The following is a 26,221-nucleotide window of genomic DNA, read 5'->3' as shown; positions in this document are numbered from 1 at the left end:
CACTCATATATTTAACTGAGGTGCTGTCCATTTCTTCTGATCATCCTTGAGATGTTTCTACACCTTCATTTGAGTCCAGCTGTGTTTGATTATACTGATTGGACTTGATTAGAAAAGCAACACACCTGTCTATATAAGACCTTACAGCTCACAGTGCATGTCAGAGCAAATGAGAATCATGAGGTCAAAGGAACTGCCTGAAGAGCTCAGAGACAGAATTGACGCACAGATCTGGCCAAGGTTACAAAAAAATTTCTGCTGCACTTAAGGTTCCTAAGAGCACAGTGGTCTCCATAATTCTTAAATGGAAGACGTTTGGGACACCAGAACCCTTCCTAGAGCTGGCCGTCTGGCCAAACTGAGCTATCGGGGGAGAAGAGCCTTGGTGAGAAAGGTAAAGATGAACCCAAAGATCACTGTGGCTGAGCTCCAGAGATGCAGTCGGGAGATGGGAGAAAGTTGTAGAAAGTCAACCATCACTGCAGCCCTCCACCAGTCAGGGCTTTATGGAAGAATGGCCCAACGGAAGCCTCTTCTCAGTGCAAGACACTTGAAAGCCTGCATGATGTTTGCTAAAAAACACCTGAAGGACTCCAAGATGGTGAGAAATAAGATTCTCTGGTCTGAGACGACCAAGATAGAACTTTTTGGCCTTAATTCTAAGCGGTATGTGTGGAGAAAACCAGGCACTGCTCATCACCTGTCCAATACAGTCCCGACAGTGAATCATGGTGGTGGCAGCATCATGCTGTGGGGGTGTTTTTCAGCTGCAGGGACAGGATGACTGGTTGCAATCGAGGGAAAGATGAATGCAGCCAAGTACATGGATATCCTGGACGAAAACCTTCTCCAGAGTGCTCAGGACCTCAGACTGGGCCGAAGGTTTACTTTCCAACAAGACAATGACCCTAAGCACACAGCTAAAATAACGAAGGAGTGGCTTCACAAAAACTCTGTGACTGTTCTTGAATGGCCCAGCCAGAGCCCTGACTTAAACCCAATTGAGCATTTCTGGGGAGACCTAAAAATGTCTGTCCACCAACGTTTACCATCCAACCTGACAGGACTGGAGAGGATCTGCAAGGAAGAATGGCAGAGGATCCCCAAATCCAGGTGTGAAAAACTTGTTGCATCTTTCCCAAAAAGACTCATGGCTGTATTAGATCAAAAGGGTGCTTCTACTAAATACTGAGCAAAGGGTCTGAATACTTAGGACCATGTGATATTTCAGTTTTTTTTAATAAATCTGCAAAAATGTCAACAATTCTGTGTTTTTCTGTCAATATGGGGTGATGAGGAAAATAATGAGGAAAAAAAATGAACTTAAATAATTTTAGCAAATGGCTGCAATATAACAAAGAGTGAAAAATTTAAGGGGGTCTGAATACTTTCCGTCCCCACTGTATATTGACAAAAGTATTGGGCCACCCCTCCAAATCATTTGGTGGTGGAGGAAGTATGGTGTGGGGTTGTTTAGTTCCAGTGAGGGAAACTCTTAAGGCGTCAGCATACCAAGACATTTTGGACAATGCTCAACTTTGTGGGAACAGTTTGGGGATGGCCCCTTCCTGTTCCAACATGACTGCGCATCAGTGCACAAAGCAAGGTCCATAAAGACATGGATGAGCGAGTTTAGGGTGGAGATACTTGACTTACCTGCACAGAGTCCTGACCTCAAGCTGATAGAATACCTTTGGGGTGAATTAGAGCGGAGACTGCAAGCCAGGCCTTCAAGTTCAACATCAGTGCCTGACCTCACAAATGCGCTTTTGGAAGAGTGGTCAAACATTCCCATAGACACACTCCCAAACCTTGTGGACAGCCTTCCCAGAAGAGTTGAAGCTGTTAAAGCTGGAAAGGGTGGGCTAACCCAATATTGAATCCTACGGAGGAAGACTGGGATTCCATTAAAGTTCACGTGCGTGTAAAGGCAGGCGTCACAATACTTTTGACAATATAGTGTATATATAGTCATAAACTGAAAGCTCTCAACTTTTTAACTCTCAACTGTGTACCTTGAATGAAGCATTCCCTGGATCCTGAATCCTAGGAGCATGTTCTCCAGTTCCATAACCAGCATAACTGACCACCCAAGGTTCATGAAATGTGATCCAATGTTTCACTCGGTCTCCGAAGCTGTTGAAGCAGAAATCAGCATATTCAGCGAAAGATTCAATGATGGATTCGTTCTGCCAGCCTCCTGACTCCTGCAAGGCTTGAGGCAGATCCCAGTGGTACAATGTCACCATTGGTTTGATATTTTCATGTATTAATCTGTCAATCAGTGCATTGTAGTATTTCACCCCCGCTGAGCTGACTCTGGATTTAAGCCCTGTTGGGAAGATCCGGGACCAGGAGATGGAGAAGTGGTAGGTGTTGGCCTGTAGACCTCTCAGAAGATATACATCATAGTCAATCTTGTTGTAGCTGTCAGAGGCCACATTTGCAGTAGCGTTGTCAAGAGCGTGGCCATGTTGTCCAAACATGTCCCATATAGACTGCCCTCTTCCTCCCTCTGTCCAGCCACCTTCTACTTTAAAGGCTGCAGTGGATGAGCCCCACAAGAAGCCATTTGGAAATGTACTAGGCAAGAAGGCATCACGTTCTGCTGGAGTCTGGCTGGCAAACTTCTCCCAAACTGTGGTGAATGCTGACTTTGAGGATAAAGACTTTTCTGGCTGCTCCTTTGACCTGCAATATAAAAGTAACTAAAGAAGGTTTCTTTAAACTTCAATCTCATCATACAGAAAAAAACTAAACAGCCTTATTGTATTAAAGATGAACTACAGGAAGACAGCTAAATACAAAACTGAGATACATCTAGGGGAACTTTTTACCCTGTCTAAAGATTTGACAGTCCTAAGATTTACCTAGTATAGCCCTGTCTGGAATAGCAGAAGACCTATTTTTTTATCTTCTGCAGGTACCTAACAATTATAGGTCTTGTTCTTCCCCCATCTGGACAGTGAAGGGTGAAGCATCAAACTGTAACTCTGTGCTTTCCTGCTATGAGCATGCTCCTTGTTAGCACATGAGCACCAAAGAACTGATGGGCTCTTTGTGCTGCTCGCAACATACAATTGTAAGTTGAAAGATACGATTGGAAGGTATGCGTGCATCTCTGTTTCCACCACGCAATCTCATAATGTGATCTATCAAAATGACATTGGAATCATGATCAAAGCATCTTGGTGCTGCCAATCGATGCACAGCGACTGATCATTTTTACCCCCTGGCCAATCGACTTGGTTTGATCAACTCTGAACTAAACCAAGTCTAAATCGATCAGAAGGGAAGTTATGGCTATTTGATTGTTTGCCAATTGACTGTGAATCCTTCATTTTTGTTTACTGTTGTTCATGATTGGCAAATTGTATCTTTATAACTAATTTTCCAATAAGTAAATTGCCAACGGTAAGGTTTTATCCCAATTTTTGTATACACAGTCTATTTCCATGCATTAAAGAAGAATTCCAGGTATGGATATTTTATACATAGCTACATCAGTCCAGCTTGTACTGTTGTAACTATGTATATACCATACCTGGTATATACAGTACTGTGCAAAAGTTTTAGGTAGGTGTGAAGAAATGCTGTAAAGAAAGAATGCTTTAAAAAATATATGATTATTTCACTTTTGTATTTTTTATTTACAAAATGCAAAGTGAGTGAACAGAAGAAAAATGTAAATTAAATCAATATCTGGTGTGACCACACTTTAAACCAGCATCAATGCTTCTATGTACATTTGCACACGGTTTTTGAAGGAACTTGGCAGGTAGGTTGTTCCAAACATCTTGGAGAACTAAGTACAGATCTTCTGTGGATGTAGGTTGCCTCAAATTCTTCTCTCTCTTCATGTAATCCCAGATAGACTCCATGATGTTGAGATCAGGGCTCTGTGAGGGCCAAACCATCACTTCCAGGACGCCTTGTACTTCTTTACACCGAGGATAGTTCTTAATGACATTGGCTGTATGTTTGGGGTCGTTATCCTGCTGCAAAAAAAAAATCGGGTCCAATCACACCCTCCCTGATGGTATGGCATGATGGATAAGTATCTGCCTGTATTCTCAGCATATACCAAACCTGAAATTCATCTTTGAATATGAATTTTAATATCACACTATAAAAATGTTTTGTTGACAAATTGACCAAGCAAACTACTGTATGTGTAAACCAAATTTCTTACATTTTCATTATTATCTTTAAATTGTTATACCAATAAGAAAATTATTAATCTTTACTTTAAAATTCAAGCTGTAGTCTTACCTTATTTTACTATCATGTGACTGAAACAGAAATTCGTTGATGTCATAGCCCAAGAAAACACCTCCGGTGCCAATCACCGCTGCAAAAATAAAGTTTAAATCAGGAATAGAACATATGTAGTGTGAGCAGAAATATTACTCCTGTCGCAACCCTTATCGCTGCACTGTGACTGGCTGCTTCAGTTTTCCGAGTTTCTTATTGGCTAGTTACAAAACAGCAACGAGTTTGCAAGCCATTGTATGGCAATTTTCATGAAGGGATAGCTTGTATTTGTTTTGAAGAGCAGTATAAATGAAGGAAAGGTGAGAAATCTGTAGCTGTGTATATCAACATTTTCAAGGGCTTGTGTAGGCAAAATAAAAAAAAAAAAAATCACAGTGCTTGTGCTGTCTAATCTGTCCCTTTCTATGCTGTAAAAAACTTGGTTGATCCCGTCTGTTCCTGCGCCCCCCTGTGTGTGCTGACCACAGTAATTATGGATGCTGAACCATGATTACCATACTCTGCCATCCCGCTGCTCTCCTCTCTCCCCCTCCCCCCCCTGCCTGTCTGTCAGCTCCTGTGTGTGTGAGCTGTTTCTGCCCCCCCCCCACCGTCTTCCTGCCACTATTAGTAGCTAGCGGTAAAGAAATATTACTGCCAGCCCCTCTGTTCAATCAATCCATCCTACACTGTGTAAATGTTTGTATAAAATGATGCCTGTAAATACCTTATCTCAGCTCTTTTACTGTATGGCTGGTCATGTGACCTCCGGCCGCTCTCCTCCCCCATCGAAGGGCTACAGTGGAGGAGCTAAGTGGCCAGCATAGCAGTCATGTGACCGCCCCGACTGACATTAGAGGGGGATCTCGGCCCCTCCTGCTGTAGCCCTTATATTGGAGGAAAAGAGATCACGTGAACGGCTATAAAATATCTAAAATAAGGGGTTTACAGGCATTGTTTTATACATTTACACAGTGTAGGATGGATTGATAAAACAGAGGGCCTGACAGTAATATTTTTTTACCTTTACCACCACTTTTAAGCTGGGAGACATTTGACAGTTCAAAAAAAAAAAAAAAACAGCCAACATTCGGCCCATGTGTATGTCGGTCTGTTGGACGTGCATGCTAGAAAACCAGCAGCCAACCGACTTGCAATCAGCGCTCTCAGCCAATGGCAGAGAGCGCTGATCTGAGTGTTTTGGTGGGGGGGCGGGGCTGTCCCCTTGTCAGAACACAATAGCTAGACGGAGGAGATCGCTGTACTAACTTCCGTTCAATGGTGGGTTAAACGGAAAAAAACTAATAGTGTGTAACAGGCTTAAAGTAATTGTAAAGTCTCGTTTTTTTTTTAAATAACAAACATGTTATACTTACCTCCTGTGTGCAGTTGGTTTTGCACAGAGCAGCCAGGATCCTCCCCTTCTTGGTTCCCTCTTTGCTGCTCCTGGTCCCTCCTTCCTATCGAGTGCCCCCACAGTCAGCAGCTTCCTATGGGGGCACTGGAGCCGAGTCATAGCTCTGTGTGTTTATTCAGACACAGAGCCCCAACTCGGCCCCACCCCCTCTCTCCCCTGATTGGCTGACTGACTTTGACAGCTGCGGGAGCCAATGGTGCCGCTGCTGTGTCTCGGCCAATCGGGAACTTAGACACTCGTGGACATTGCTGGAGAGAGATGGGGCTCAGGTAAGTAATTAGGGGGGTGCTGGGAGGATTGCTACACACAAAAGCTTTTTTATCTGAATGCATTCAGATAAAAAAAAAAAACCTTCTGCTCTTACAACTCCTTAATGTCTAGGGTTTCATTAGTAAGGTGTTATTCCCACCTAATTCCTCGATCCAGCAGATTCCCTCCAGCTGTTCCTGCCTCTTCCATGTACAATGCAGGGTTTATAGCTCTGCATTGTACGCGATAATGTCAAAGGACTGCCCACAGCCCAGAGCATAGGGCAGAAGAGAACAGCCTGCCAGACAGAGGGATAGCTTAAAGTGATTGTAAGGGTTCACTTTTTTTTGGTTTAAAATAACAAACATATCATACTTACCTCCACTGTGCAGCTCCTTTTGCACAGAGTGGCCCCGAACCAGCTCTTCTGGGGTCCCCCGGCGGCTCTCGCGGCTCCTCCACATATCAGATAACCCCTCGGAAAAGCGCTTCCCCGAGAGGGTCACCTTGCGGGCGTGCTCCCGAGTCCAGCATCAGGCGTCCATAGCCGTCGAATGTATGACTCGGCCCCGCCCCACGGTGCCCGTGTCATTGGATTTGATTGACAGCAACAGGAGCCAATGGCTGCGCTGCTATCAATCTAGCCAGTCAGGACACGAGACACCAGCTAAAGATGGTGTGCTTGTCCCCGGCGCAAGAAAAAGAGGGTTCAGGTAAGTAAAACGGGGGGAAACCGGGGGGCTGCTGCACTGCAAGAGGTTTTTCACCTCAATGCATAGAATGCATTGAGGTGAAAAACCATGAAGGTTTACAACCCCTTTAATTAATGTTGCCTGTTCCTCTACCCCCTAGATCTAAGGAATATTTAACTTTTGCAGTGTGGAGGAGTCCCACCGCGAGAGTAGATTATGCCAAATACTCGGAATTGGGCTTTAAATCCCAATTGAAAGCTTTTGATTTCTTACTGTATTAGAGTCAGTCTTCATGTACAGTAATAAATATGCTGCTCCTTTACTATTTATTAGCTAAGTGTTGCGGTAATGGTTAAATTACCCTGTGCTGGCAGCAACTAGAAGAATCAGACTGCTGCTGAACACTGCTCCAACCAACAGTGCTGCTCAGGGAGGACTGTTGATTAGAGCAGTGTGCCGGGGAGCATGTCAGGGCCGCTAGAGATCAGGGTTGCTGCACTGAGTGTGACAGCAGCTGTCATCCTCTCTTACACGCTGTCAGCCTAAAGCGGAACTCTCAATCAACATTGAATATTTTTAATCCTTACGCTGCTAGCATTAGTAAATAGATAGAAAGGTGTATTATATTTACGTGTTTTAACCTTTTTTTTTTTTACATTTCATCAGTTGCTTCCTGATTTCTGGCCTAAGCCAAAATGATGTCATACATTCCATGAGTCTTCATGGGCATTTTCTGTCTTTAATCTGGCGGAGGAGAGGAGGGGCTTTCTCAGCTAAGCACAACCTCCTGCCTGCATGCCTGAGTCAAGGACAGATGGATTCCATGAAGTAACTGCTACATGATTCATCTACCCTTATCAAGATGGCAACAGCTAGAAATGCTGGGGGTGTTTTTCAAAGTGAATTCACAATAAAAGACATAGATGAATGGGTGAGCTTGCTGTGAATAATAAAAATGAATTAAATAACGTTTTAATTTTGAGGTTAGCTTGAGTTTAGTTCCACCTTGAGCTCACATTATACATACAGTTAAAAAATTAAAGGAGTCACTCCTACGATAAAGACTGTCACAGAGTCTGAAAGCAATCAGTTACTGCTTGTTTTTTCTCTTTAGGAAGTCCATGATGCTCTGTGACCTTACTAAACACTCTGGGGCTTATTTACTAAAGGCAAATAGACTATGCACTATGCAGTTGCTCCAGTGCTTAGTAAATGTGCAGGAGCTCTGCTGACTTCCATCATCCAATCATGTGCAAGCAAAAATGCATGTTTTTTACTTTTCTTGCATGTGATTGAGTATTCTTTGCAAAGTGAAGCTTTACCTCATTTACTAAGCTCTGCAGCAACTGCAATTCTATTGTCTATTTGCTTTTAGTAAATAAACCCCTCTATGTTAACCGCTTCCAGACCGACCCACGTACATTTACTGCGGCAGGGTGGCCCGGGTGCGCAAAATCACGTACCTGTACGTGATTTCGTGCACAGGGTTAAGGGGGCACGTGCGCCGCTCCTGCTGTGATTGGACACAGCGGGAGCCAATTAGCGGATCCGGCGGCCGCGATGGCCACTGCGACCCGCCGATCATTTAGTAGAGACGAGGAGGAGCGGTGTGCCGATGTAAGCAAAGAACAGCGCTGATCTGTCAGGGAGGATTTTTTTACCAAAAATATGTAGCAGAATATATATTGGCCTAAATTGATGAAGAAATTAGTTTTTTTACATTTTTTTTTTTTTGGGATATGTATTATAGCAGAACGTAGAAAATATTGGGATTTTTTTCAAAATTGTCGGTCTTTTTTGTTTATAGCGCAAAAAATAAAAAGCTGCAGCGATTATCAAATACCACCAAAAGAAAGCTCTATTTGTGGGGAAAAAAAGGACATCGATATGGTTTGGGGTACAACGTTGCATGACCGTGCAATTGTCAGTTAAAGCTACGCAGTGCAGTATTGCAAAAAAATGGCCTGGTCAGGAAGTGGGTAAAATATTTCCAGAGCTGAAGTGGTTAAATGTTCAATTGTAAAATAAAGATTTTATTTTTATAAAAAAATATGGAATAAAGTTAAGCTCAAACCATTGCAGTATATACTCCCTTTAAAGATGAGCTCCGAGAAAGAAAAACATTTACTCTTGCAGTGTAGTGTAGTATTTACAAGTTAGCTACCTGAAGAAAATTGGTGGTGTTCTTCTGATCCTATTAGTACCGCAGACACCTGCAGTATTTACAAGTTAGTGTACTGCGTCCTCTGCACAGTGTGCACCTAAAGCTACCTGAAGAAAATTGGTGGTGTTCTTCTGACCCTATTAATACCACAGGCAGGCAGCTACAGTATTTACAGTTAGTGTACTACGTCCTCTGCACAGTTGATTCTGCTAGCTGCATTATCAGTATATATATACATCCCAGCTTTGTGCAGCTACACCTCACTGCAGGCCATTAGTATGTCTGGAAGGCCAACAAGGAGAGGCAGACAGTCACAAGCCAATAAAAGAGGGCAAGCAGGCTCTGTGTCTAGAGGCAACAGTGCTTGTCGTGGACACGGTGCATCCTCATCAGCACGTGGCCATGGGACACACTTGTCCTTTTTTTGGGCAGCTGGCCGTGTTGAGCCGCAACATGTGGAAGACTTGGTAGAGTGGATGACCAAGCCGTCCTCATCCTCCTCATCCTCTCTCACCCAGGCTCAGGGTACTTTGGCAAAGCAGCTGCCAAGGCGGCCTCTTCCCTGGGCTCAATGGCATCAGTCACTCCTTCCCTAGCCCCCCCTATGTCCTCCTGAGGAGTCCCCCGAACTGTTTGACCACAGTGTTGAGTACATGCTCCAGGAGGATGCCCAGCATTTTGAAGGCTCCGATGATGGTACTCAGCTAGTGGAAGGCAGTAACGTGAGCCCAGAGAGAGGGGGTGCCCAAGAAGGACAGCAATCTGGCAGTCATGTTCCCCCAGCTGCAGCATACTGCCAGGTTTGCTCCAGTGATGAGGAGGGAGGGGATGATGAGGTCACTGACTCCACGTGGGTGCCTGATAGGAGAGAGGAGGAGGAGGAGGGGAGTGGAATCACCAAGTGCACGTGGTGTGGTGGAAGAATTCAAGATTACAATTTTGCTTGACAATTTAGTCACGGATTATGGTGATTATTTTTTAATCAGATCATTTTTTATTAATTTTTAACATTGACGCATTAAAAACAACAAACACAAATAAGATCCCATATTACACAATAAGTAATTAAAAAAAAAGGCCCCGAACAACCCACACGAAACCTTGGAGCATAAAGCATATAAATAATTAACAATGAATGCTTACTAAATAAAACAGACTAACCAAGGGCCCACCTAAAGTAAATAAGGATATGTACATACTTTATCACCCACAGCTGTACACTCATATAGAGCAATACTTATTGTGCAGCGTGATCTATACTTATGACATAGGCTCAAGCCATTGAGGCCGGATAACATCAAACTTCCTCATGGAGTTCCTTAATAAATAGGTATGTTTTTCAAAGTCCTAGTAGCCTCCCTGGCGGTTTTCCCGAGTGTGGCTCGGGGTTAAAATTCAGCACCATTAGCGGTAACCCCGAGCCACACTCGGGATTACATTGCAGGATCCTGGAGCGGTACACTTACCTTGTCCCCGGGATCCTGCAATGTCCCCCGCAGTGTCCGTGGGCTCCGTCCTCCTCCCGAAGCCTCTCCTTGCCAGGCTCCGTTCCCTGCGAGCGTCGCGACGCACGGGGGCGGAGCCTGGCGGCAAATTCAAAAAATTGTAAAAATCATAACACATACAGTACTGTAATCTTACAGATTACAGTACTGTATGAAATTATTTCACATCCCTTTTGTCCCCAGTGCTTTGGCCCATGCCCTTCATGCAGTTTTTTATTACATATACTGTTCTTTCTGCCTGGAAACTGGAGATTGTCCATAGCAACCAAAAAGTGTCCCCTTACATCAAAAGTGGCTTTAGACCAGCTAGAAAACAGCGATAGTAAATTAGAACACTTGCAGAATTGAGCGATAGTGAATCGTGGGGAAATTTATTTTATTATTATTTTTTATTTTTATTTTTTAATTATTTATTTTTATTTATTATATTAAAATTTATGTTTTTGTGTTTCAAACTTTATCATACCCGGGATATCTACTAGACTCTTGTTTGGACAGATTTAAGTGTGTTATTGTTAAGAATTACAGACCTACAATATGAAACGCCAAATTTCCATGCAAAATAATTGTACCGCTTTTAGCACCTAAAATCCGAAATAATCATACCGCCAGGGAGGTTAAGTTTAAAAATCCAATCTGATAGACTAGGGGGATAGGGGGAGATTCATTTAAGAGCAATCTTTTTGCGCCCATTATCACCTCATTAACACCTCTGCCCAATATCTCAGGCGTTTAGGGCAGCGCCACAAAAGATGTATCAGTGTACCTGTATTACCACAGCTAGCACAACTTGGCTCAGATCTCAACCCTATATTGTACAAAAATTGAGGAGTTCTATATACCCTGTGAAGGAAAAGGATCTGAGTTAGCCTCTGTGATGGAGAGAGAGAAAAACAAGAGGTGAGGACCGAAGGATATTATCCCAAACCTCCTCAGAGATAGGGCCAATATCTTGTTCCCACCCAACCCTAGAGCGAATGGGAAGATTTAATAGAAATTGATCCAACAGCGCCCTATAAGTAACAGAGGTAAGACCCTTGGTTGAACTTGCTTGTACTATCTTATCCATAACAAGGATGGGAGAGAATATTATCTTACCCAACGCTGTATTCTGGCCTAGGCCAAAAAGGCCTAGGCCTAGGGCAGCACTATGCAGGGGGGAAGCTCGGAAAGAGTCCCCGCTGGCTGTTAGTGTAGCGGCAGTCCTATGGGGTGGACTGGGCTGAGGGGCAAATTAGTCTAGCGCCCCCATAAAGCGGCTACACTGCTTGTGGGCGGACGGCATTCCGCAACTGTGGGGGGGGGGGGTCGTCGCTTCTAATTTTGACTGTCCTATCATCCTGGACCACCTATCATCCTGGACCACAAACCTTCCTCACTGTGCTATATGTTTTCTGCTGCACCATTGACATGGTTATATCTTCTTAGTCCCCTCCATAAAATTATGAGAAATTTGTGCTTAAAGTAGAACTATAGGCAACACTTTTTTTTCATGTTTGATAGAGTAAGGGTGGGTTATAGCCCCTGTCAGTTTATTTTTTACCACCCTGTCCCATTGCAGAGATTTCTCTTCACTTCCTGCCCCATAGCCTAACAGGATGTCAGAGGAAATCTATGCAAATTGAGGGAATCCATTCCCCCCCCCCGGCCCTCAGAACTAGTGTCCCCACTCGAAAATTTCAGGGCAGGTCTTAAACAGCAAGGGGTGTGGCCTTGACAGGAAGGGGTGGGTCATATTTAAATTAGGGGGTACACGAGTTTAGTCAGGCCTAGGGCAGCACAAAACCTAAATACACTACTGATCTTACCTAAGGAAAATTGGACCCCTAGGGCATGACGCAGTTGGAGAAAATGATATTTTATGGTCATATTTATATATTTTTGTATCAGTAGTTTACCAGTCACCAACACTTGTCACTGGGTGTTATATGATTTTAGTTACCAGCGCTACTATTTTCTTGTATTTGTTTATATGGTAAATGCTTTTCATACAAGGTAGGTATATAACCTTATTCTTCATCCTTTAGGCAAAACAAGCAGTTAACCCTTATGCCCCGTACAAACAGTGGGACATTGATCGGACATTCCGACAACAAAATCCTAGGATTTTTTCCGACGGATGTTGGCTCAAACTTGTCTTGCATACACACGGTCACACAAAGTTGTCGGAAAATCCAATCGTTCTGAACGCGGTGACGTAAAACACGTACGTTGGGACTATAAACGGGGCAGTAGCCAATAGCTTTCATCTCTTTATTTATTCTGAGTATGCGTGGCACTTTGTGCGTCGGATTTGTGTACACACGATCGGAAATTCCGACAACGGATTTTGTTGTCGGAAAATTTTATAGCCTGCTCTCAAACTTTGTGTGTCGGAAAATCCGATGGAAAATGTGTGATGGAGCCTACACACGGTCGGAATTTCCGACAACAAGGTCCTATCACACATTTTCCGTCGGAAAATCCGACCGTGTGTACGGGGCATATCAGTGGGAAGGGTTGACCCAGCGCAGGGGTAATTTTTTTTCATCCCTAGAGTTCAGCTTTAAGATATATTATTACCTTCTGCAACTTTAAAAGCTGGGAGATAGTGGTTATCTTCTTTCAAGCTGGTGCAGTCACTCAGTGACAAAGTATAAACTAGAACCTCCAGACCTTTCCTGATCTTCTGTAAAATAAGACAGTACAGAGAAAGAAACAAAATCAGATACCTGGAGTAGACGACAAAGAATTTTTTTCTGTTACAGTTACAAACTAGACATATTTGTTTGATCCTCATGGTGAAAGAACGGGGGGGATTTATCAACTTTGAATGCGCAAATAAAGCAAGTTTGCAAATATAGCTTTTTTTTCATGTTTGTCCCCTGAGAGCTGTACTAAAAACTGCAGCTGTCCAACATCAAAGTGTCTTCTGAAAATCAAAGAAAACATTCAAAATTCCTATTAGAGTTCCTAGCTTGCAGTCTCCCTATAGTACTATACTCATTAGAATCTGGTAATATTGCTAGGAAATAAAATCACTTTTTCCATGAAGGCAAGCCCCTTTAACCACTTGCCTACTGGGCACTTTCACCCCCTTCCTGCCCAGGCCAATTTTCAGCTTTCAGCGCTCTCACACTTTGAATGACAATTGCGCGGTCATGCTACACTGTACCCAAATTAAGTTTTTAGGCCTTTCTTTCCCACTCTGACTGTACATGGCCCGCTATTTTCATTAATTGGATTTTATTTTAGTCTGGGAGGCTCAGCATCAAGTGTAGGCATTACCTAGGGGAGTCTGCAGGCAAATACATTCTTCCCTAGAACGCCCACTTTAATGCAGGTCCTCTAGTAGTGCTTTCTATTGTGATTGGCGGCTGGTGGGGGTTTTTTTTGGGGGGGCACGGCAAACAACCCCCCCAAGGCCGCCGTTGGAGCTGCACTAACCCCCGCGACACTAACACCCCACCACCACCCGCTGTCCTTACCTTCGATGCGGGCGGTGAGAGCGGGGCGGGCTCTGGGAAAGCTGCTCCAGTGTCCTCTCCTGGAGCAGCTTCCGCAGTGTCTCCTCTCTGCTCCTCCTGGTGCTAGGCGTCCAATAGGGAAATAGGTTTCATACCTGCTTCCCGATTGGCCGGGAGGAGGATTAGTGTCGCAACAGCGAATGAAAATTCTCTGTTGTAACACACCTGGGTGGGCTCCAGACATAATGCTATGTGTCCCGAGTCCACCCTATTTTGAAGCCTATTAGAGGCTATGGCTCTAATTAGTTAGGTGCGTCAAAAAAAAAAAAAAACTTGGCTGCTCTAATTCATATGCCCGGTGACCTGAAAGGGGCCAGGCACATGAATAGGGGGCGGCCGTGGTGGTGGTGGATAGATTCATGCTGTGCTTGAATCTATCCACTGCATATAGGGGGTGGCGAGGATAGGGTGGGTGGCACCCGGGTGCCCCTAATCGACGAACCGCCCCCCTGGTGATTCTTTTAACATCCATTACTGAAGCTCCGAAGAAGGGGGTGGCCTTGTTTCAAAAGGACTTTTTAGGTGATAGGAACATTTGTGCTAGACGCTCCTTAGTACACATCCAAAATTCGATCCTCTATTTACCACTGCCAAGGAACACAGTAATCACCCCTGGAAGAAAAATTTTATATCATAGTTGGTAGCAAATCTTCAGCTTACCAGATGGGATGTCTGCTCTTGCAGCTCTTCTGAATTCAGACAATTGTATTCAATCTTCAGTGCAAAAAAATCAACAGATTCCTAGGAGAGACAAAAATGAATGCCAGATCTGTTCCTAGACTATGGCAAACATGCTTCGACTAGATGTTACGTGTGAAAATGTTGGAGCCTTCAAAAACAGACATGATCCCCCCCCAGACCCACAATCTTGAATTGTTTTCATAAAAAGTAGTATAATAAGGCTTACCTGTAGCTACCCAGGATATCTCCTAAACCTCCACGGTTTAAAAGATATCCCCTGTATTTGCATGTGCCGAAATCATCGGCACATGCGCACTGACACAAGCTGAAGCAACGGCACATATGTGCCGTTGCTTCAGTGAGTATGCCATTACCGCGCGCATGCGCGGGAGTGACGTCATCGCGGTTCCGGCCAATCACAGTGCCGGAGCCGCGATACCCGGAAGTACCCCCCCCCCGGGAGTGATGTCGCCGGCTGGTGCTGTGTACGGGCACTGCAACGAAGGCTTCGATCTCAGGTGAGTATTACATAATGAGCTAGTATGCTATGCATACTAGCTCATTTTGCCTTTGTCTTGCAGGTGTTAGTTTTTTTTTTTTTTTAAAGTGGGTTTACAAGCACTTTAAAGTGGAATTAAAGCCTAACATTAACTATTCTTATAAATGTTCCCTCCCCCTTCTCCTATCTATTCTGCCTACCCTGTGTATACTTATCATTTTTTAAAAACAGTCCAGTCCGGTCATCTGATCCTGCAGCTCCAGCTCTCCTGTGTCAGTGAGCAGTGGCTGCAGGATAGAGGAGGGAGCGCTGACAACAGCTGAGAATTCTGGGAGACATGACATCACCCATGAGCTCCCATGACCCAGCCGTTGTCAGCACTCCCTCCTTTCTCCTGCAGCAGCTGCTCACTGTCACAGGGGAGCTAGAGCTGCAAGATCATATGACCATACCAGTAGACTAAAAAACAAGATAAGGAGAGGGGAGGGAACATTTTTAGGAAGTTAGTTTAGTTACTGTAAGGCATTAATTCCACTTTATTGTGCATCACTATAACATCCGGGATAACTAAAGCTGAAGTTTAGGTATGCCAATTTTTATTCAGTTACTGTACATTGTTCCAGTTTTGACCAATAAAGATATGTACACTATATTGTCAAAAGTATTGGGACACCTGACTTAACCTTTACACGCAGATGAATTTTAATGGCATGTAGGGTTCAATATTGAGTTAGCCCACCCTTTGCAGCAATAACAGCTTCAACTCTTCTGGGAAGGCTGTCCACAAGGTTTAGGAGTGTGTCTATGGGAATGTTTGACCATTCTTCCAGAAGTGCATTTGTGAGGTCTACTGATGTTGGACAAGAAGGCCTGGCTTGCAGTCTCCGCTCTAATTCATTCCAAAGGTGTTCTATCGGGTTGAAGTGCAGGCCAGTCAAGGTCCTTCACCCCAAACTCACTCATCCATGTCTTTATGGATCTTGCTTTGTGCACTGGTGCGCAGTCATGTTGGAACAGGAAAGGGCCATCCCCAAACTGTTCCCACAAAATTGGGAGCATGAAATTGTCCAAAATGTCTTGGTATGCTGACGCCTTAAGGGTTTTTATACTGATTAATTCCATAGCTTAAGTCATAACTGAAGTTAGAAAAGAAGCTGATCCTGAAGTAAGGGTAAAACTATTTTCTGAGCATACAGTGCCTTGAAAAAGTATTCATACCCCTTGAAATTTCCACATTTTGTCATGTTACAACCAAAAAACTTAAATGTATTTTATTGGGATTTTATGTGATAGACCAACACAAAGTGGCACATAATTGTGAAGAGGAAGGAAAATGATAAATGGTTTTCCACATTTTTTACAAATAAATATCTGAAAAGTGTGGAGTGCATTTGTATTCAGCCCCCTTTACTCTGATACCCCTAACTAAAATCTAGTAGAACCAATTGCCTTCAGAAGTCATCTAATTAGTTAATAGAGTCCACCTGTGTGTAATTTAATCTCAGTATAAATACAGCTGTTCTGTGAAGCCCTCATAGGTTTGTTAGAGAACCTTAGTGAATAAACAGCATCATGAAGGCCAAGGAACACACCAGACAGGTCAGGGATAAAGTTGTGGAGAAGTTTAAAGCAGGGTTAGGTTTTAAAAAAATATCCCAAGCTTTGAACATCTCATGGAGCACTGTTCAATCCATCATCCGAAAATGGAAAGAGTATGGCACAACTGCAAACCTACCAAGACATGGCCGTCCACCTAAACTGACAGGCCAGGCAAGGAGGGCATTAATCAGAGAAGCAGCCAAGAGGCCCATGGTAACTCTGGAGGAGCTGCAGAGATCCACAGCTCAGGCGGGAGAATCTAGGACAACTATTAGTCGTGCTCTCCACAAATCTGGCCTTTATGGAAGAGTTGCAAGTAGAAAGCCATTGTTGAAAGAAAGCCATAAGAAGTCCCATTTGCAGTTTGTGAGAAGCCATGTGGGGGACACAGGAAACATGTGGAAGAAGGTGCTCTGGTCAGATGAGACCAAAATTAAACTTTTTGGCCTAAAAGCAAAACGCTATGTGTGGTGGAAAACTAACACTGCACATCACCCTGAACATCCCCCCACCGTGAAACATGGTGGTGGCAACATCCAGTGCCATCTTAAGAGCATTATAGGCCCCCGGGCAATACAGTGCACAGTGCCCTGTCTACACAATCACGCACGATTGCGTAAAGTTTGCACATTTTCTCTTTCTCCTCTGCAGCCTTTTTCCTCTTCTGTGCTCCACTCAAAACATTACGTTTCATTTTTGCCCTAAAGGTTATTTTCACCAACACGTAATAAAGTTTCTTTTTCCTCACCTTTCTTACACTTCCTCGAACTAGTGGCAACTCTAAGATTGATATATAAGGGTGACACATAAGATATTACAGTCAACACTTGGGGGGGCCCGGGCACTAATAACTTTCACCACTAAATCATACAACTAAAAAAAACTAAATAAATATATATAAATGTACACACTCACACTCTGGTGCTGCTGGTGCTGCCTGGTGGGTATTAATGCTGGCGTGGGTCCTGCTGGTGCTGCTGGGTATTAATGCTGGAGTGGGTACTGCTGGTGCTGGTGGGGATTAATGCTGGCGTGGGTACTGCTGGTGCTGCTGGGTATTAATACTGGCGTGTGTACTGCTGGTGCTGGTGGGGATTAATGTTGGTGTGTGTACTGCTGCCTGGCTCCTCTGAGACGTGGAAGTGTGACAGGAAGCTGCAGCATGCGGCTGCAGTAGAGAGCAGAGCCAATGCTTCCTGTATCTGTCACAGGCGGAGTGCATTTCATATCACTCCACCTGTGAAGAGCTGGAACTATACAGAAAGCATCAGCTCTGTTCTTCACAGTGACAGCTGACTCACACTGCACACTGCCCGCCGCTGAGTCGCTGACTGATATCGGGCCTGTCACTGATCGCGCGGCACTCTGTCTCTGTGAGGGAGCCGCACAGCACTGGCACAATGCGGCAGCAAACTTTGTGACATCTGAATGATGCTTGGCTGGGGTCGCTGGGCAGGTGGGGCCCCCCAGGCAAGTGCCCAGCGTGCCCATGCGAAAAGACAGCCCTGGCAGCATCATGTTGTGGGGATGCGTTTCTTCAGCAGGGACAGGAAAGCTGGTCAGAGTTGATGGGAAAATGGATGGAGCCAAATACAGGGCAATCTTAGAAGAAAACCTGAAGAAATGGTCGCACTCTGAATTTCCAAAAAACTTGCTTGATATACCTTTATTGTCACAAGTGTATCAGACAAATACAGGACAAGCAGTTCTGATACACTTGTGACAATAAAGGTACATCAAACAAGTTTTTTGGAAATTCAGAGTGCCACTATTTGTTCATTTTATTCACATTGGACAGTGGTGAGCCGGGGTCTGCACCTGTCATCCATTCACACCTGAAGATTTGCCTGGAGCGGTGTGTGCTCTTCTTTGGTTCCTGCTAGATGAAAACCTGGTAGAGTCTGCAAAAGACTTAAGAATGGGGCGGAGATTCACCTTCCAGCAGGACAATGACCCTAAACATACAGCCAGAGCTACAATGGAATGGTTTAGATCAAAGCATATTCATGTGTTAGAATGGCCCAGTCAAAGTCCAGACCTAAATCCAATTGAAATTCTGTGGCAAGACTTGAAAATTGCTGTTCACAGATGCTCTCCATCCAATCTGACAGAACTTATATATTTTGCAGAGAAGAATGGGCAAAAATGTCACTCTCTAGATGTGCAAAGCTGGTAGAGACATCCCCAAAAAGACTTGCAGCTGTAATTGCAGTAAATGGTGGTTCTACAAAGTATTGACTCAGGGGGGCTGAATACAAATGCACACCACACTTTTCACATATTTATTTGTAAAAAAAATTTGAAAACCATTTATCATTTTCCTTCCACTTCACAATTATGTGCCACTTTGTGTTGGTCTATCACATAATATCCCAATAAAATACATTTACGTTTTTTGGTTGTAACATGACAAAATGTGGAAAATTTCAAGGGGTATGAAAACTTTTTCAAGGCACTGTAGCAATGCCATAAAACTAGACGAACCAAAACTACAAAATAATGTTTATTTACCAAGAAATTGCCATTTATTGACTGACAGGCATCCAGGACTTCTGGGTCAAGAGCAACAGACAACTCCCCACCTGATAAAATAAGCAAATGTATAATTATGTATACATAAATGCAAATGTATTTCATAATATTCATAAAGTTCCAACATATTATAAAAGTATATAAAAGTAAACAGGCTGTAGAACAAGAATGAAGATTTTATACAGGAAAGAAGTGTACCCTCCCTATATGAGATTTCAAACTGTTAAATGATAAAAGTGTAGAAAATGAAGCAGCCACTGGTACAAGTGAATTCAAGTTTTCTGCCATTAAAGTGGTTGTAAAGACAGGTTTATTTTATCTTAATGTATTCTATGCATTAAAGTGGTTGTATATACTAATTTGTCATTTTTACCTACAGGTAAGCCTATAATCAGGCTTACCTGTAGGTAAAATTAATATCTCCTAAACCTGTACGGTTTAGGAAATATTCCCTTTGCATGCAGCCGCTGATGTCAGCGCTCTGAATGCCCGGCTGAAGGTCCGACAGACGCTGCGCGCATGCGCGCGAGTGATGTCATCGCAGCTTCACCTACTCACAGCACCGGAGCCGCAAACCCGGAAGAGATGCAGAGGGCAAAATGTCAGCTTCCTCGGCGTGGACCGGGCTTCAATATGGGGGCTTCGATCTAAGGTAAGTATTTCATAAAGAGCAGGAAACGGTCTAACATAACGAGAGACGCCATACTGCAGAGTATGACAGCCCACATGTTGCGATCACTTGCAGCCAGTAGAGATTGAAGCTGGTGTACAGGAATAGTTCTCACCGAATCTGTCAGAGAAAATGAATGTGCCTCCTGTAATTGAGATGAGTCAGCCCGTCATGGTCTGTTCAAAGGTCCCTCATAGGAAGCCAGGGCCACATGTAAACAGGATATGAATATAGAGCAGGGGGAGTGTATATCCCAACCATCCCGAACCCCAGCTAGGCCAGTCGCACCAGCAAAGAGCAGGAAGCAGTCGTACGTACATCCTTGGACTGCCAGGCTTCAAATTGTGGCGACTCAGGTAGTGTATTGGCTTACAATCCAGAGAGGCTGACACAAGGGAAAAGCAAAGTTCGTCTCAAACCTGACGAACGCTCTGAGCAGTACAACCTGTGGTTGTGTGGAACAGATACAGCAATCACCATTTTAAGATCCAACATATAGATCTGGGTCAATCTTCAGGAGAGGTAGGCTGTCGGTCCCTGCGGTCAGTGGATGCCGATCTTGACCTTGGTCATCTGCGTCTTTGTGGGAGATTGCCAGATCTCAGGAGCCTCGGGCAGTCCTCAGGAGGGTCCAACCAATTCGGAACATCAATTGGGTCTTGCTCAAGAAAGAGATCTGGGTCTGACGGGATAAATTTGTGATTATCATGGGTCACCTTAACACTGAATGGGTGACCCCAGGTGTAGGTGGCCCCAGCTTGGTGTATCAGGACCAGTAAGGGACGGACCACCCTCCTCATATATAGAGTGTTCCAGGAGAGGTCAGGATATAGATGGATGGAGGAGCCGTCAAAGTCTATTGGGCCCAGCCGCCATGCTTTACGCATTATTTCTTCTTTCAGGCTGTAGTAGTGGACCCGACAAAGAACATCACGAGGGTGGCACCCCATTCCCCGCCCATCCCCCCAACTCTATGAATGCGGTCAAGTTCCATAGGAGTTGTGGCCTCCGGTCCCAGCACTTGGATGAGAATAGAGGTGACAGTGGGCTTCAGATCAGCCCCAGAAGTTGCCTCTGGTATTCCCTGAAGCCTGATGTTGTTTCTGCGACTTCTGTTCTTACTGCCCTCTATGCGAAGTTGGTGCTGTTACAGATGAGATAAGTGGGCATGGGACGCAGATTCTAGTGCCGTTATGTGAGTAGTGTGGTCAGCCTGAGTGGTTGCCAGAGCCGAGACAGCTCCCTCTGTGACAGAGACATGTTGCTTTAAAACAAGAAATTCCTTGTGTAAGGAGGTCTCCATTTTAACTGCACAGAATTCAAAGTTGGCTCTAAAGGAGGCAAGCAGGGCTGTGGGTTCAGATCTAAGGGGCTCACCCATGGCAAAGGGACAGGGATCAGCTAAGTCAGCCTGGTGGAATGACATATGGGAGAGTTCTGACCTGCATGCTGGAGCCAGAGGATCCAATCGGGGGCCTGATGATTCTTCTGCTTCCTCCTCACTAGCGTGATCCACTGCAGAGGTGGAGGGAGGCGGCTTGTGTTTCCCTGTAGTCCAGCCGGGCGCCATCTTTTCTTTAGGTGTCCAGGGGTCGGATGGCGCTGTGCGGAGCAGATAAGGCTGCATGGTGACCTGTTGAAGCCCTGCAGGGTACATAGCATGAGAGGTGCCCATCGACATAAAGATTGCGGGTGTGCGTGGGCCGGGGGAGGACACAAAGCTCAGAGGCACATGTCCGCAGCCTTCCATTGTCGGCCACGACCCCCCCCCCCCCAAATTTTTTTTAAATGTACTGTCTACTCCCAACAAAAATATGCATGTTGATGAGTCGCTCATCCATTTTACTGACAGGCTGGGTTTTAAACAGTATTCCCAGTAAACAGGCAGATACGGGATGAAGTTATACAAACTTTGTGAGATGGCCACAGGGGACACATATAACTTCAAGGTTTATGAAGCAAAAGACAGCCTGCTGGAGCCCCCTAGTTGCCCAATCTATATGGGGAGCAGTGGAAAAATTGTGTGGGACCTTGTATCACCCCTACTCCATCAAGGATACCACCTTTTTTGTGAATAATTTTGACACCAGCGTGCCACTTTTCCGCCACCTTTACCTCCAGAAAATTTTAGCCTGTGGTACAATGTGGCTAAACCCAAAGGGCTTCCCACAGAGATTGGTCGCTGAAAAGCTCGAAAGAGGGGAGTCAGTTTTCAGAATAAAGACATTTTGGCCCTTAACTGAAAGGATAAATTGGATTTATATGCCCTTTTCTCCATCCACAAAGACACCTCAGTGGAAACCCAAGGAAAGCACGGTCCAGTCCACAAACATGATTGCATTTGTAACTACAATCAGTTCATTGGAGGTGTAGATTATAATGACTAAATGTTACAACCATATTTAGCCACCAGAAGATCAATCCACTGCTACAAAAAACTGTCCATATATCATATATAATTTTCCAGTTGGCCCTGTACAATGTCTAAATCATCTATTATAAGTCTACAGAAAGACCCAGGTCCTATCTAAAGTATTAAAAGGAGAAGATCACATCCTTTTAATTATCAGGGATGCTCTGCACCTGAATACCTTCATTCTAATGTAGTGAGCAGGCTGCACGAAAGACACTTCCCCGATATTATCCCTCCTACCCAAACAGCCTGAAAACCCCTATAAAATGCTGTTTGTGCACCAATAATACAATTAGGCATTACACCCGATACTATTGTTCCCAGTGTCCCTCCTAGCCTGGCCTCTGTATAGCAGACTCCTTCCGTATCTACAATACCTCACTACGATATTAGTGAATGTATGGTGAAGATTTTTCTCATATGCCCAACTACCTGCCATTTCCCTGTATCTGATGTCATATGTACTGACCACTTGCCTGTTTTGTGAACCACATTTCTACCTGCTGCCTGGACTGACCATTTGCCTGCTGCCTGCACTGACTCTGGCCTGTGTAATCAACCATGCCTCTGCCTGCCACCTGAACTGACTCTAGCTTGTTTATCAACCACATTTCTGCCTTTCCACCTAAACTGACCTGCTGCCTGGACTGATCTGATCACATATTCAGAGTGAGAGACTTCAAAGTATTGTTTCGTACCAGAGAAAACTAAACTTTTAGTTTCCTATGGGTTTCTTCAGGATTCCTGGATCCAGGTCTGGAGGCTTTGAAGCGCTTTGGGTGGGAAAAAGTCCCTTATCCTGTGTCCAGGTCTTACCTGACCGAGGCCCTAAAGTCTGATGTTTTTGCCTGCTGCCTGGCCCAATTCTTTAGATATTTGCTGACCTCATCTCTGCCTGTACTGACCCTGGACTGTTTATGGCCAATGTTCCTGCCTGCTGCCTAGATCAATGCTTTGGCTATTTGCTGACCATGTCTCTGCCTGCTACCTGTACGGACCCTTGCCTGTTTATGGACCATGTTCCTGCCTGCTGCCTAGACCAATCCTGATTTATTTTAATTCATTAAAATGAGCAGAGTTTTATTTATTCACAAGTAATGGAAAAAAGGTGGCACAAGCAATGCAGTGCAATAAATAAATTATGCATCAGTGGATTGACCTTCCTGTCTTTAATCTCGGAATGTCAAATGTATATTGGAAATTAAATAATTATTTTTGTAGTTGTTTCTTTGGTAGCATGCTACAGAAATACAAGTCTATGAAATGTTTTTAGACCAAAGATACATTATCTCTCTCATATATGGTGTTATCACTCTGATTAAAAGGCATTATCACTTTCTGATATTGGTTTGCACAAACAAGAATTATCTCAGTGCGAAGTTCAAAGCGTGATCTGACCTTCGGTGTCATGATAATGGGGAGATAATAACAAAGGTTTGAATATGAATTCGAGATCAGTTTGGGGTGCTTCTAAAATCAATCAGAGCTAAATGATGAGTCTATTTGACCTGCTGTAGACCTCCTGCTGACCTGCACTAACCTGTTCCAAGCTGCTTTTTGTATTCCCATTGATTTGTATAGGGGAGAAATGGTTCAAACAAGTCACCCGAGCTCCGAGGATGTCATTTTTTGCTTCTGGGTGTAACCACTGCTTTACTGCATGGCACACTGTCAGCATGCCATGGAGGGGGCAGGCAGACATACAGTTTTTAGTGCCTTGGGGCTCATTTAACATAGACGTAGAGCCCCGTACAGTGTGAAGAGCTGTTTGTTAATCCTTTTTGTACTAGAGCTGAGCTGCGTGCATATGAGTCAATGGATATGCATCGGCTGTGTGGACTCACCCACACAGCCGAGTTTGAGAGGTACACACGGATGGTCGCATGGCCCCAACACAGAACCTTAACCCCTTCCCGCCAAGCCCTGGTGTCCCCTTACATGGGTCTTCATGCCTGGGGGGTGGGACAGAATTCCCAACCATATGACCACTGTGGGTGGCTGTCCCAATGGTCACATGATCAGAAGCCTGCCCCGTCGGCTCACAATCATGACTAAAGACCGAGAGCTGTCTAGAATAGTCTGGGCACTGTGCTGGGAGCATGCACTGAATGCACTCTCAACACAGAAACCTTGGATGTCTACCCTAATAAAAACGTATCTTATTTGCTTCCATTGGTATGTGAAATATATCATAATGTTTTGTCATATTTGTTTAATAAATAAAAAAAAAAAAAACCTCCAGGAAGTCCAGTGAGCTTGTAATTTTCTACAAACTTACCTGTGCTGTATTTCTATCAGTTAGCAGTGTTGTCAGCCCTGCTCAATTCTATCTGTGAACTATAGAACACCTCCTGCTACTGTCCTGCTCGGAAACAGAGCCAGGCAGGGCTGACAACACTGGGATTTCAGTGCAGCAAAGGGACTGTATTGTCTGCTCAAACAAGAAGTTAGGGGCAGATCATTACATATACACAATATTACCAAAAGCATTGGGATGCCTTCCTTTACACGCACATGAGCTTTAATGGCATCCCAGTCTTAGTTCGTAGGGTTCAATATTGAGTTGGCCCACCTATTGCAGCTATAACAGCTTCAGCTCTTCTGGAAAGGCTATCCACAAGGTTTAGGAGTGTGTCTATGGGAATGTTTAACCATTCTTCCAGAAGCGCATTTGTGAGGTCAGGCACTGATGTGGACGGGAAGGTCTATTCAAAAAGGGTAAAATGTTTATATATTTGAGAGATGTACTGAATATGTCTTTTTTTTTTGCCCAGACGTGCACTTCAGGTGCTATTGCAGCGTGATAAAGCTGGGCAAATAAAAGATATGTACTTCTATAGCAAGCCAGCATGCTAAATCATAATGGCATGACTATGGTGCTCACAGCTAAACAAGTCCTCTTTACATTGAGAAAAAAAAGTTTATAAAAATTAGCATATTGAAACTATATTTAAAAGTGTTGTAATAGAAATCCATAATGGCATTGTCAGATTACGTCTGTCTTTATCGCTGTTATAAATACTGTTTTTATTGATATCACATTTGAAAGCCTTTGTATAGAAACTTAAATACTCTTATTTTGTCTTTAAAAGTACATGTATATTAAATGTATGAGGTTTATGCAATTAGATTGGAGTTCATTAACAAAATTAACCAGCAGTGACTGAACTCTCACCTGCTGTAAGGTACTTGGTGTGGTATAAAGTGGAAATCTTCTCATGTGCTTCAATCAAAAACTGCAAATACTGAGGGTTTGGTATCTCCTCTTTGGGAACATCAAAGGTGATCCAGGTGTGAACCAAATCCCCAAATGTTTGGAACGCAAAGTCAGCATATTTTATATAGAGTTCCATCGGTTTGTCTTCAGTGATGGATGTTGGAAGACCACTGAGGTCTCCAATATGTAGGACACCAACAGGTCTGATGCTAACACTGGCCAAGGCCTGAAGAAGGTTCCTGTAGCAATGTACTTGAGTCTCATCCTTGAGTAGAAAGTTCCAATTTAGATAAATCTTGTAATGGGTGACTCCATACTCCTGTAGAACAGGTAACTGTTCTGTCATCACTTGTAGATCTCTTTTACTGCACCCAAGTACATTATTTGGCATTGCCTCATTATGAAGACCCACTTTACTTTGACTCAGAGGTCCAGCAATGGCAATTAGGTCTTTATCGGCTATCAAGAAGCTTCCATGACACAAGGATGAGAGGAGAACCAAGAGGAGCCCTCCCCAGGCTAGACCCATTCTGGCCAGTCTGTATCCTAAGCTGTACCAGGAAAGCTATTTATGGAATGATAAAAGCCATAAAATTAGCACTGGCCGTCTTATCTCCAATGCAGATAAAGGCTAAGAAAAACAATTTATGAAGCGATAATGAGGCTGCTACAACATGAGATAAAATATATAGAACCCCTTTCAAAATATTCTGTTACATTTCATATACCCACAACTGTAACTCCAGATTCACATTTTCAGTGGGATTTGTAATCAAGTAAGAAATAATTGGGCACTAAAGATAAGCCTCTTTTTCTGAGATTT

General features: G+C 44.0%; 1 protein-coding gene across 1 annotated transcript in view; it reads right to left on the bottom strand.

The window, feature by feature from the left end:
- The window catches only part of LOC141147133 (lactase/phlorizin hydrolase-like), a 90,698-nt gene extending 64,771 nt beyond the window's left edge, over positions 1 to 25,927 (bottom strand). Inside the window, exons 1-6 of the mRNA XM_073634262.1 lie at positions 25,357 to 25,927; positions 19,078 to 19,148; positions 14,448 to 14,528; positions 12,844 to 12,949; positions 4,273 to 4,351; positions 2,016 to 2,691 (exon numbers count right to left, since the gene is read on the bottom strand). Of these exons, the coding sequence (XP_073490363.1) occupies positions 2,016 to 2,691; positions 4,273 to 4,351; positions 12,844 to 12,949; positions 14,448 to 14,528; positions 19,078 to 19,148; positions 25,357 to 25,927 (1,584 nt within the window). The remainder of the gene's footprint in view (positions 1 to 2,015; positions 2,692 to 4,272; positions 4,352 to 12,843; positions 12,950 to 14,447; positions 14,529 to 19,077; positions 19,149 to 25,356) is intronic.
- Between the last annotated feature and the right edge of the window lie 294 nt (positions 25,928 to 26,221).

The sequence above is a fragment of the Aquarana catesbeiana genome, linkage group LG06 (genome assembly GCF_042186555.1).
Source record: "Aquarana catesbeiana isolate 2022-GZ linkage group LG06, ASM4218655v1, whole genome shotgun sequence".
Lineage (NCBI taxonomy): Eukaryota > Metazoa > Chordata > Amphibia > Anura > Ranidae > Aquarana > Aquarana catesbeiana.
This window is presented reverse-complemented; position numbering and strand designations above follow the sequence as displayed.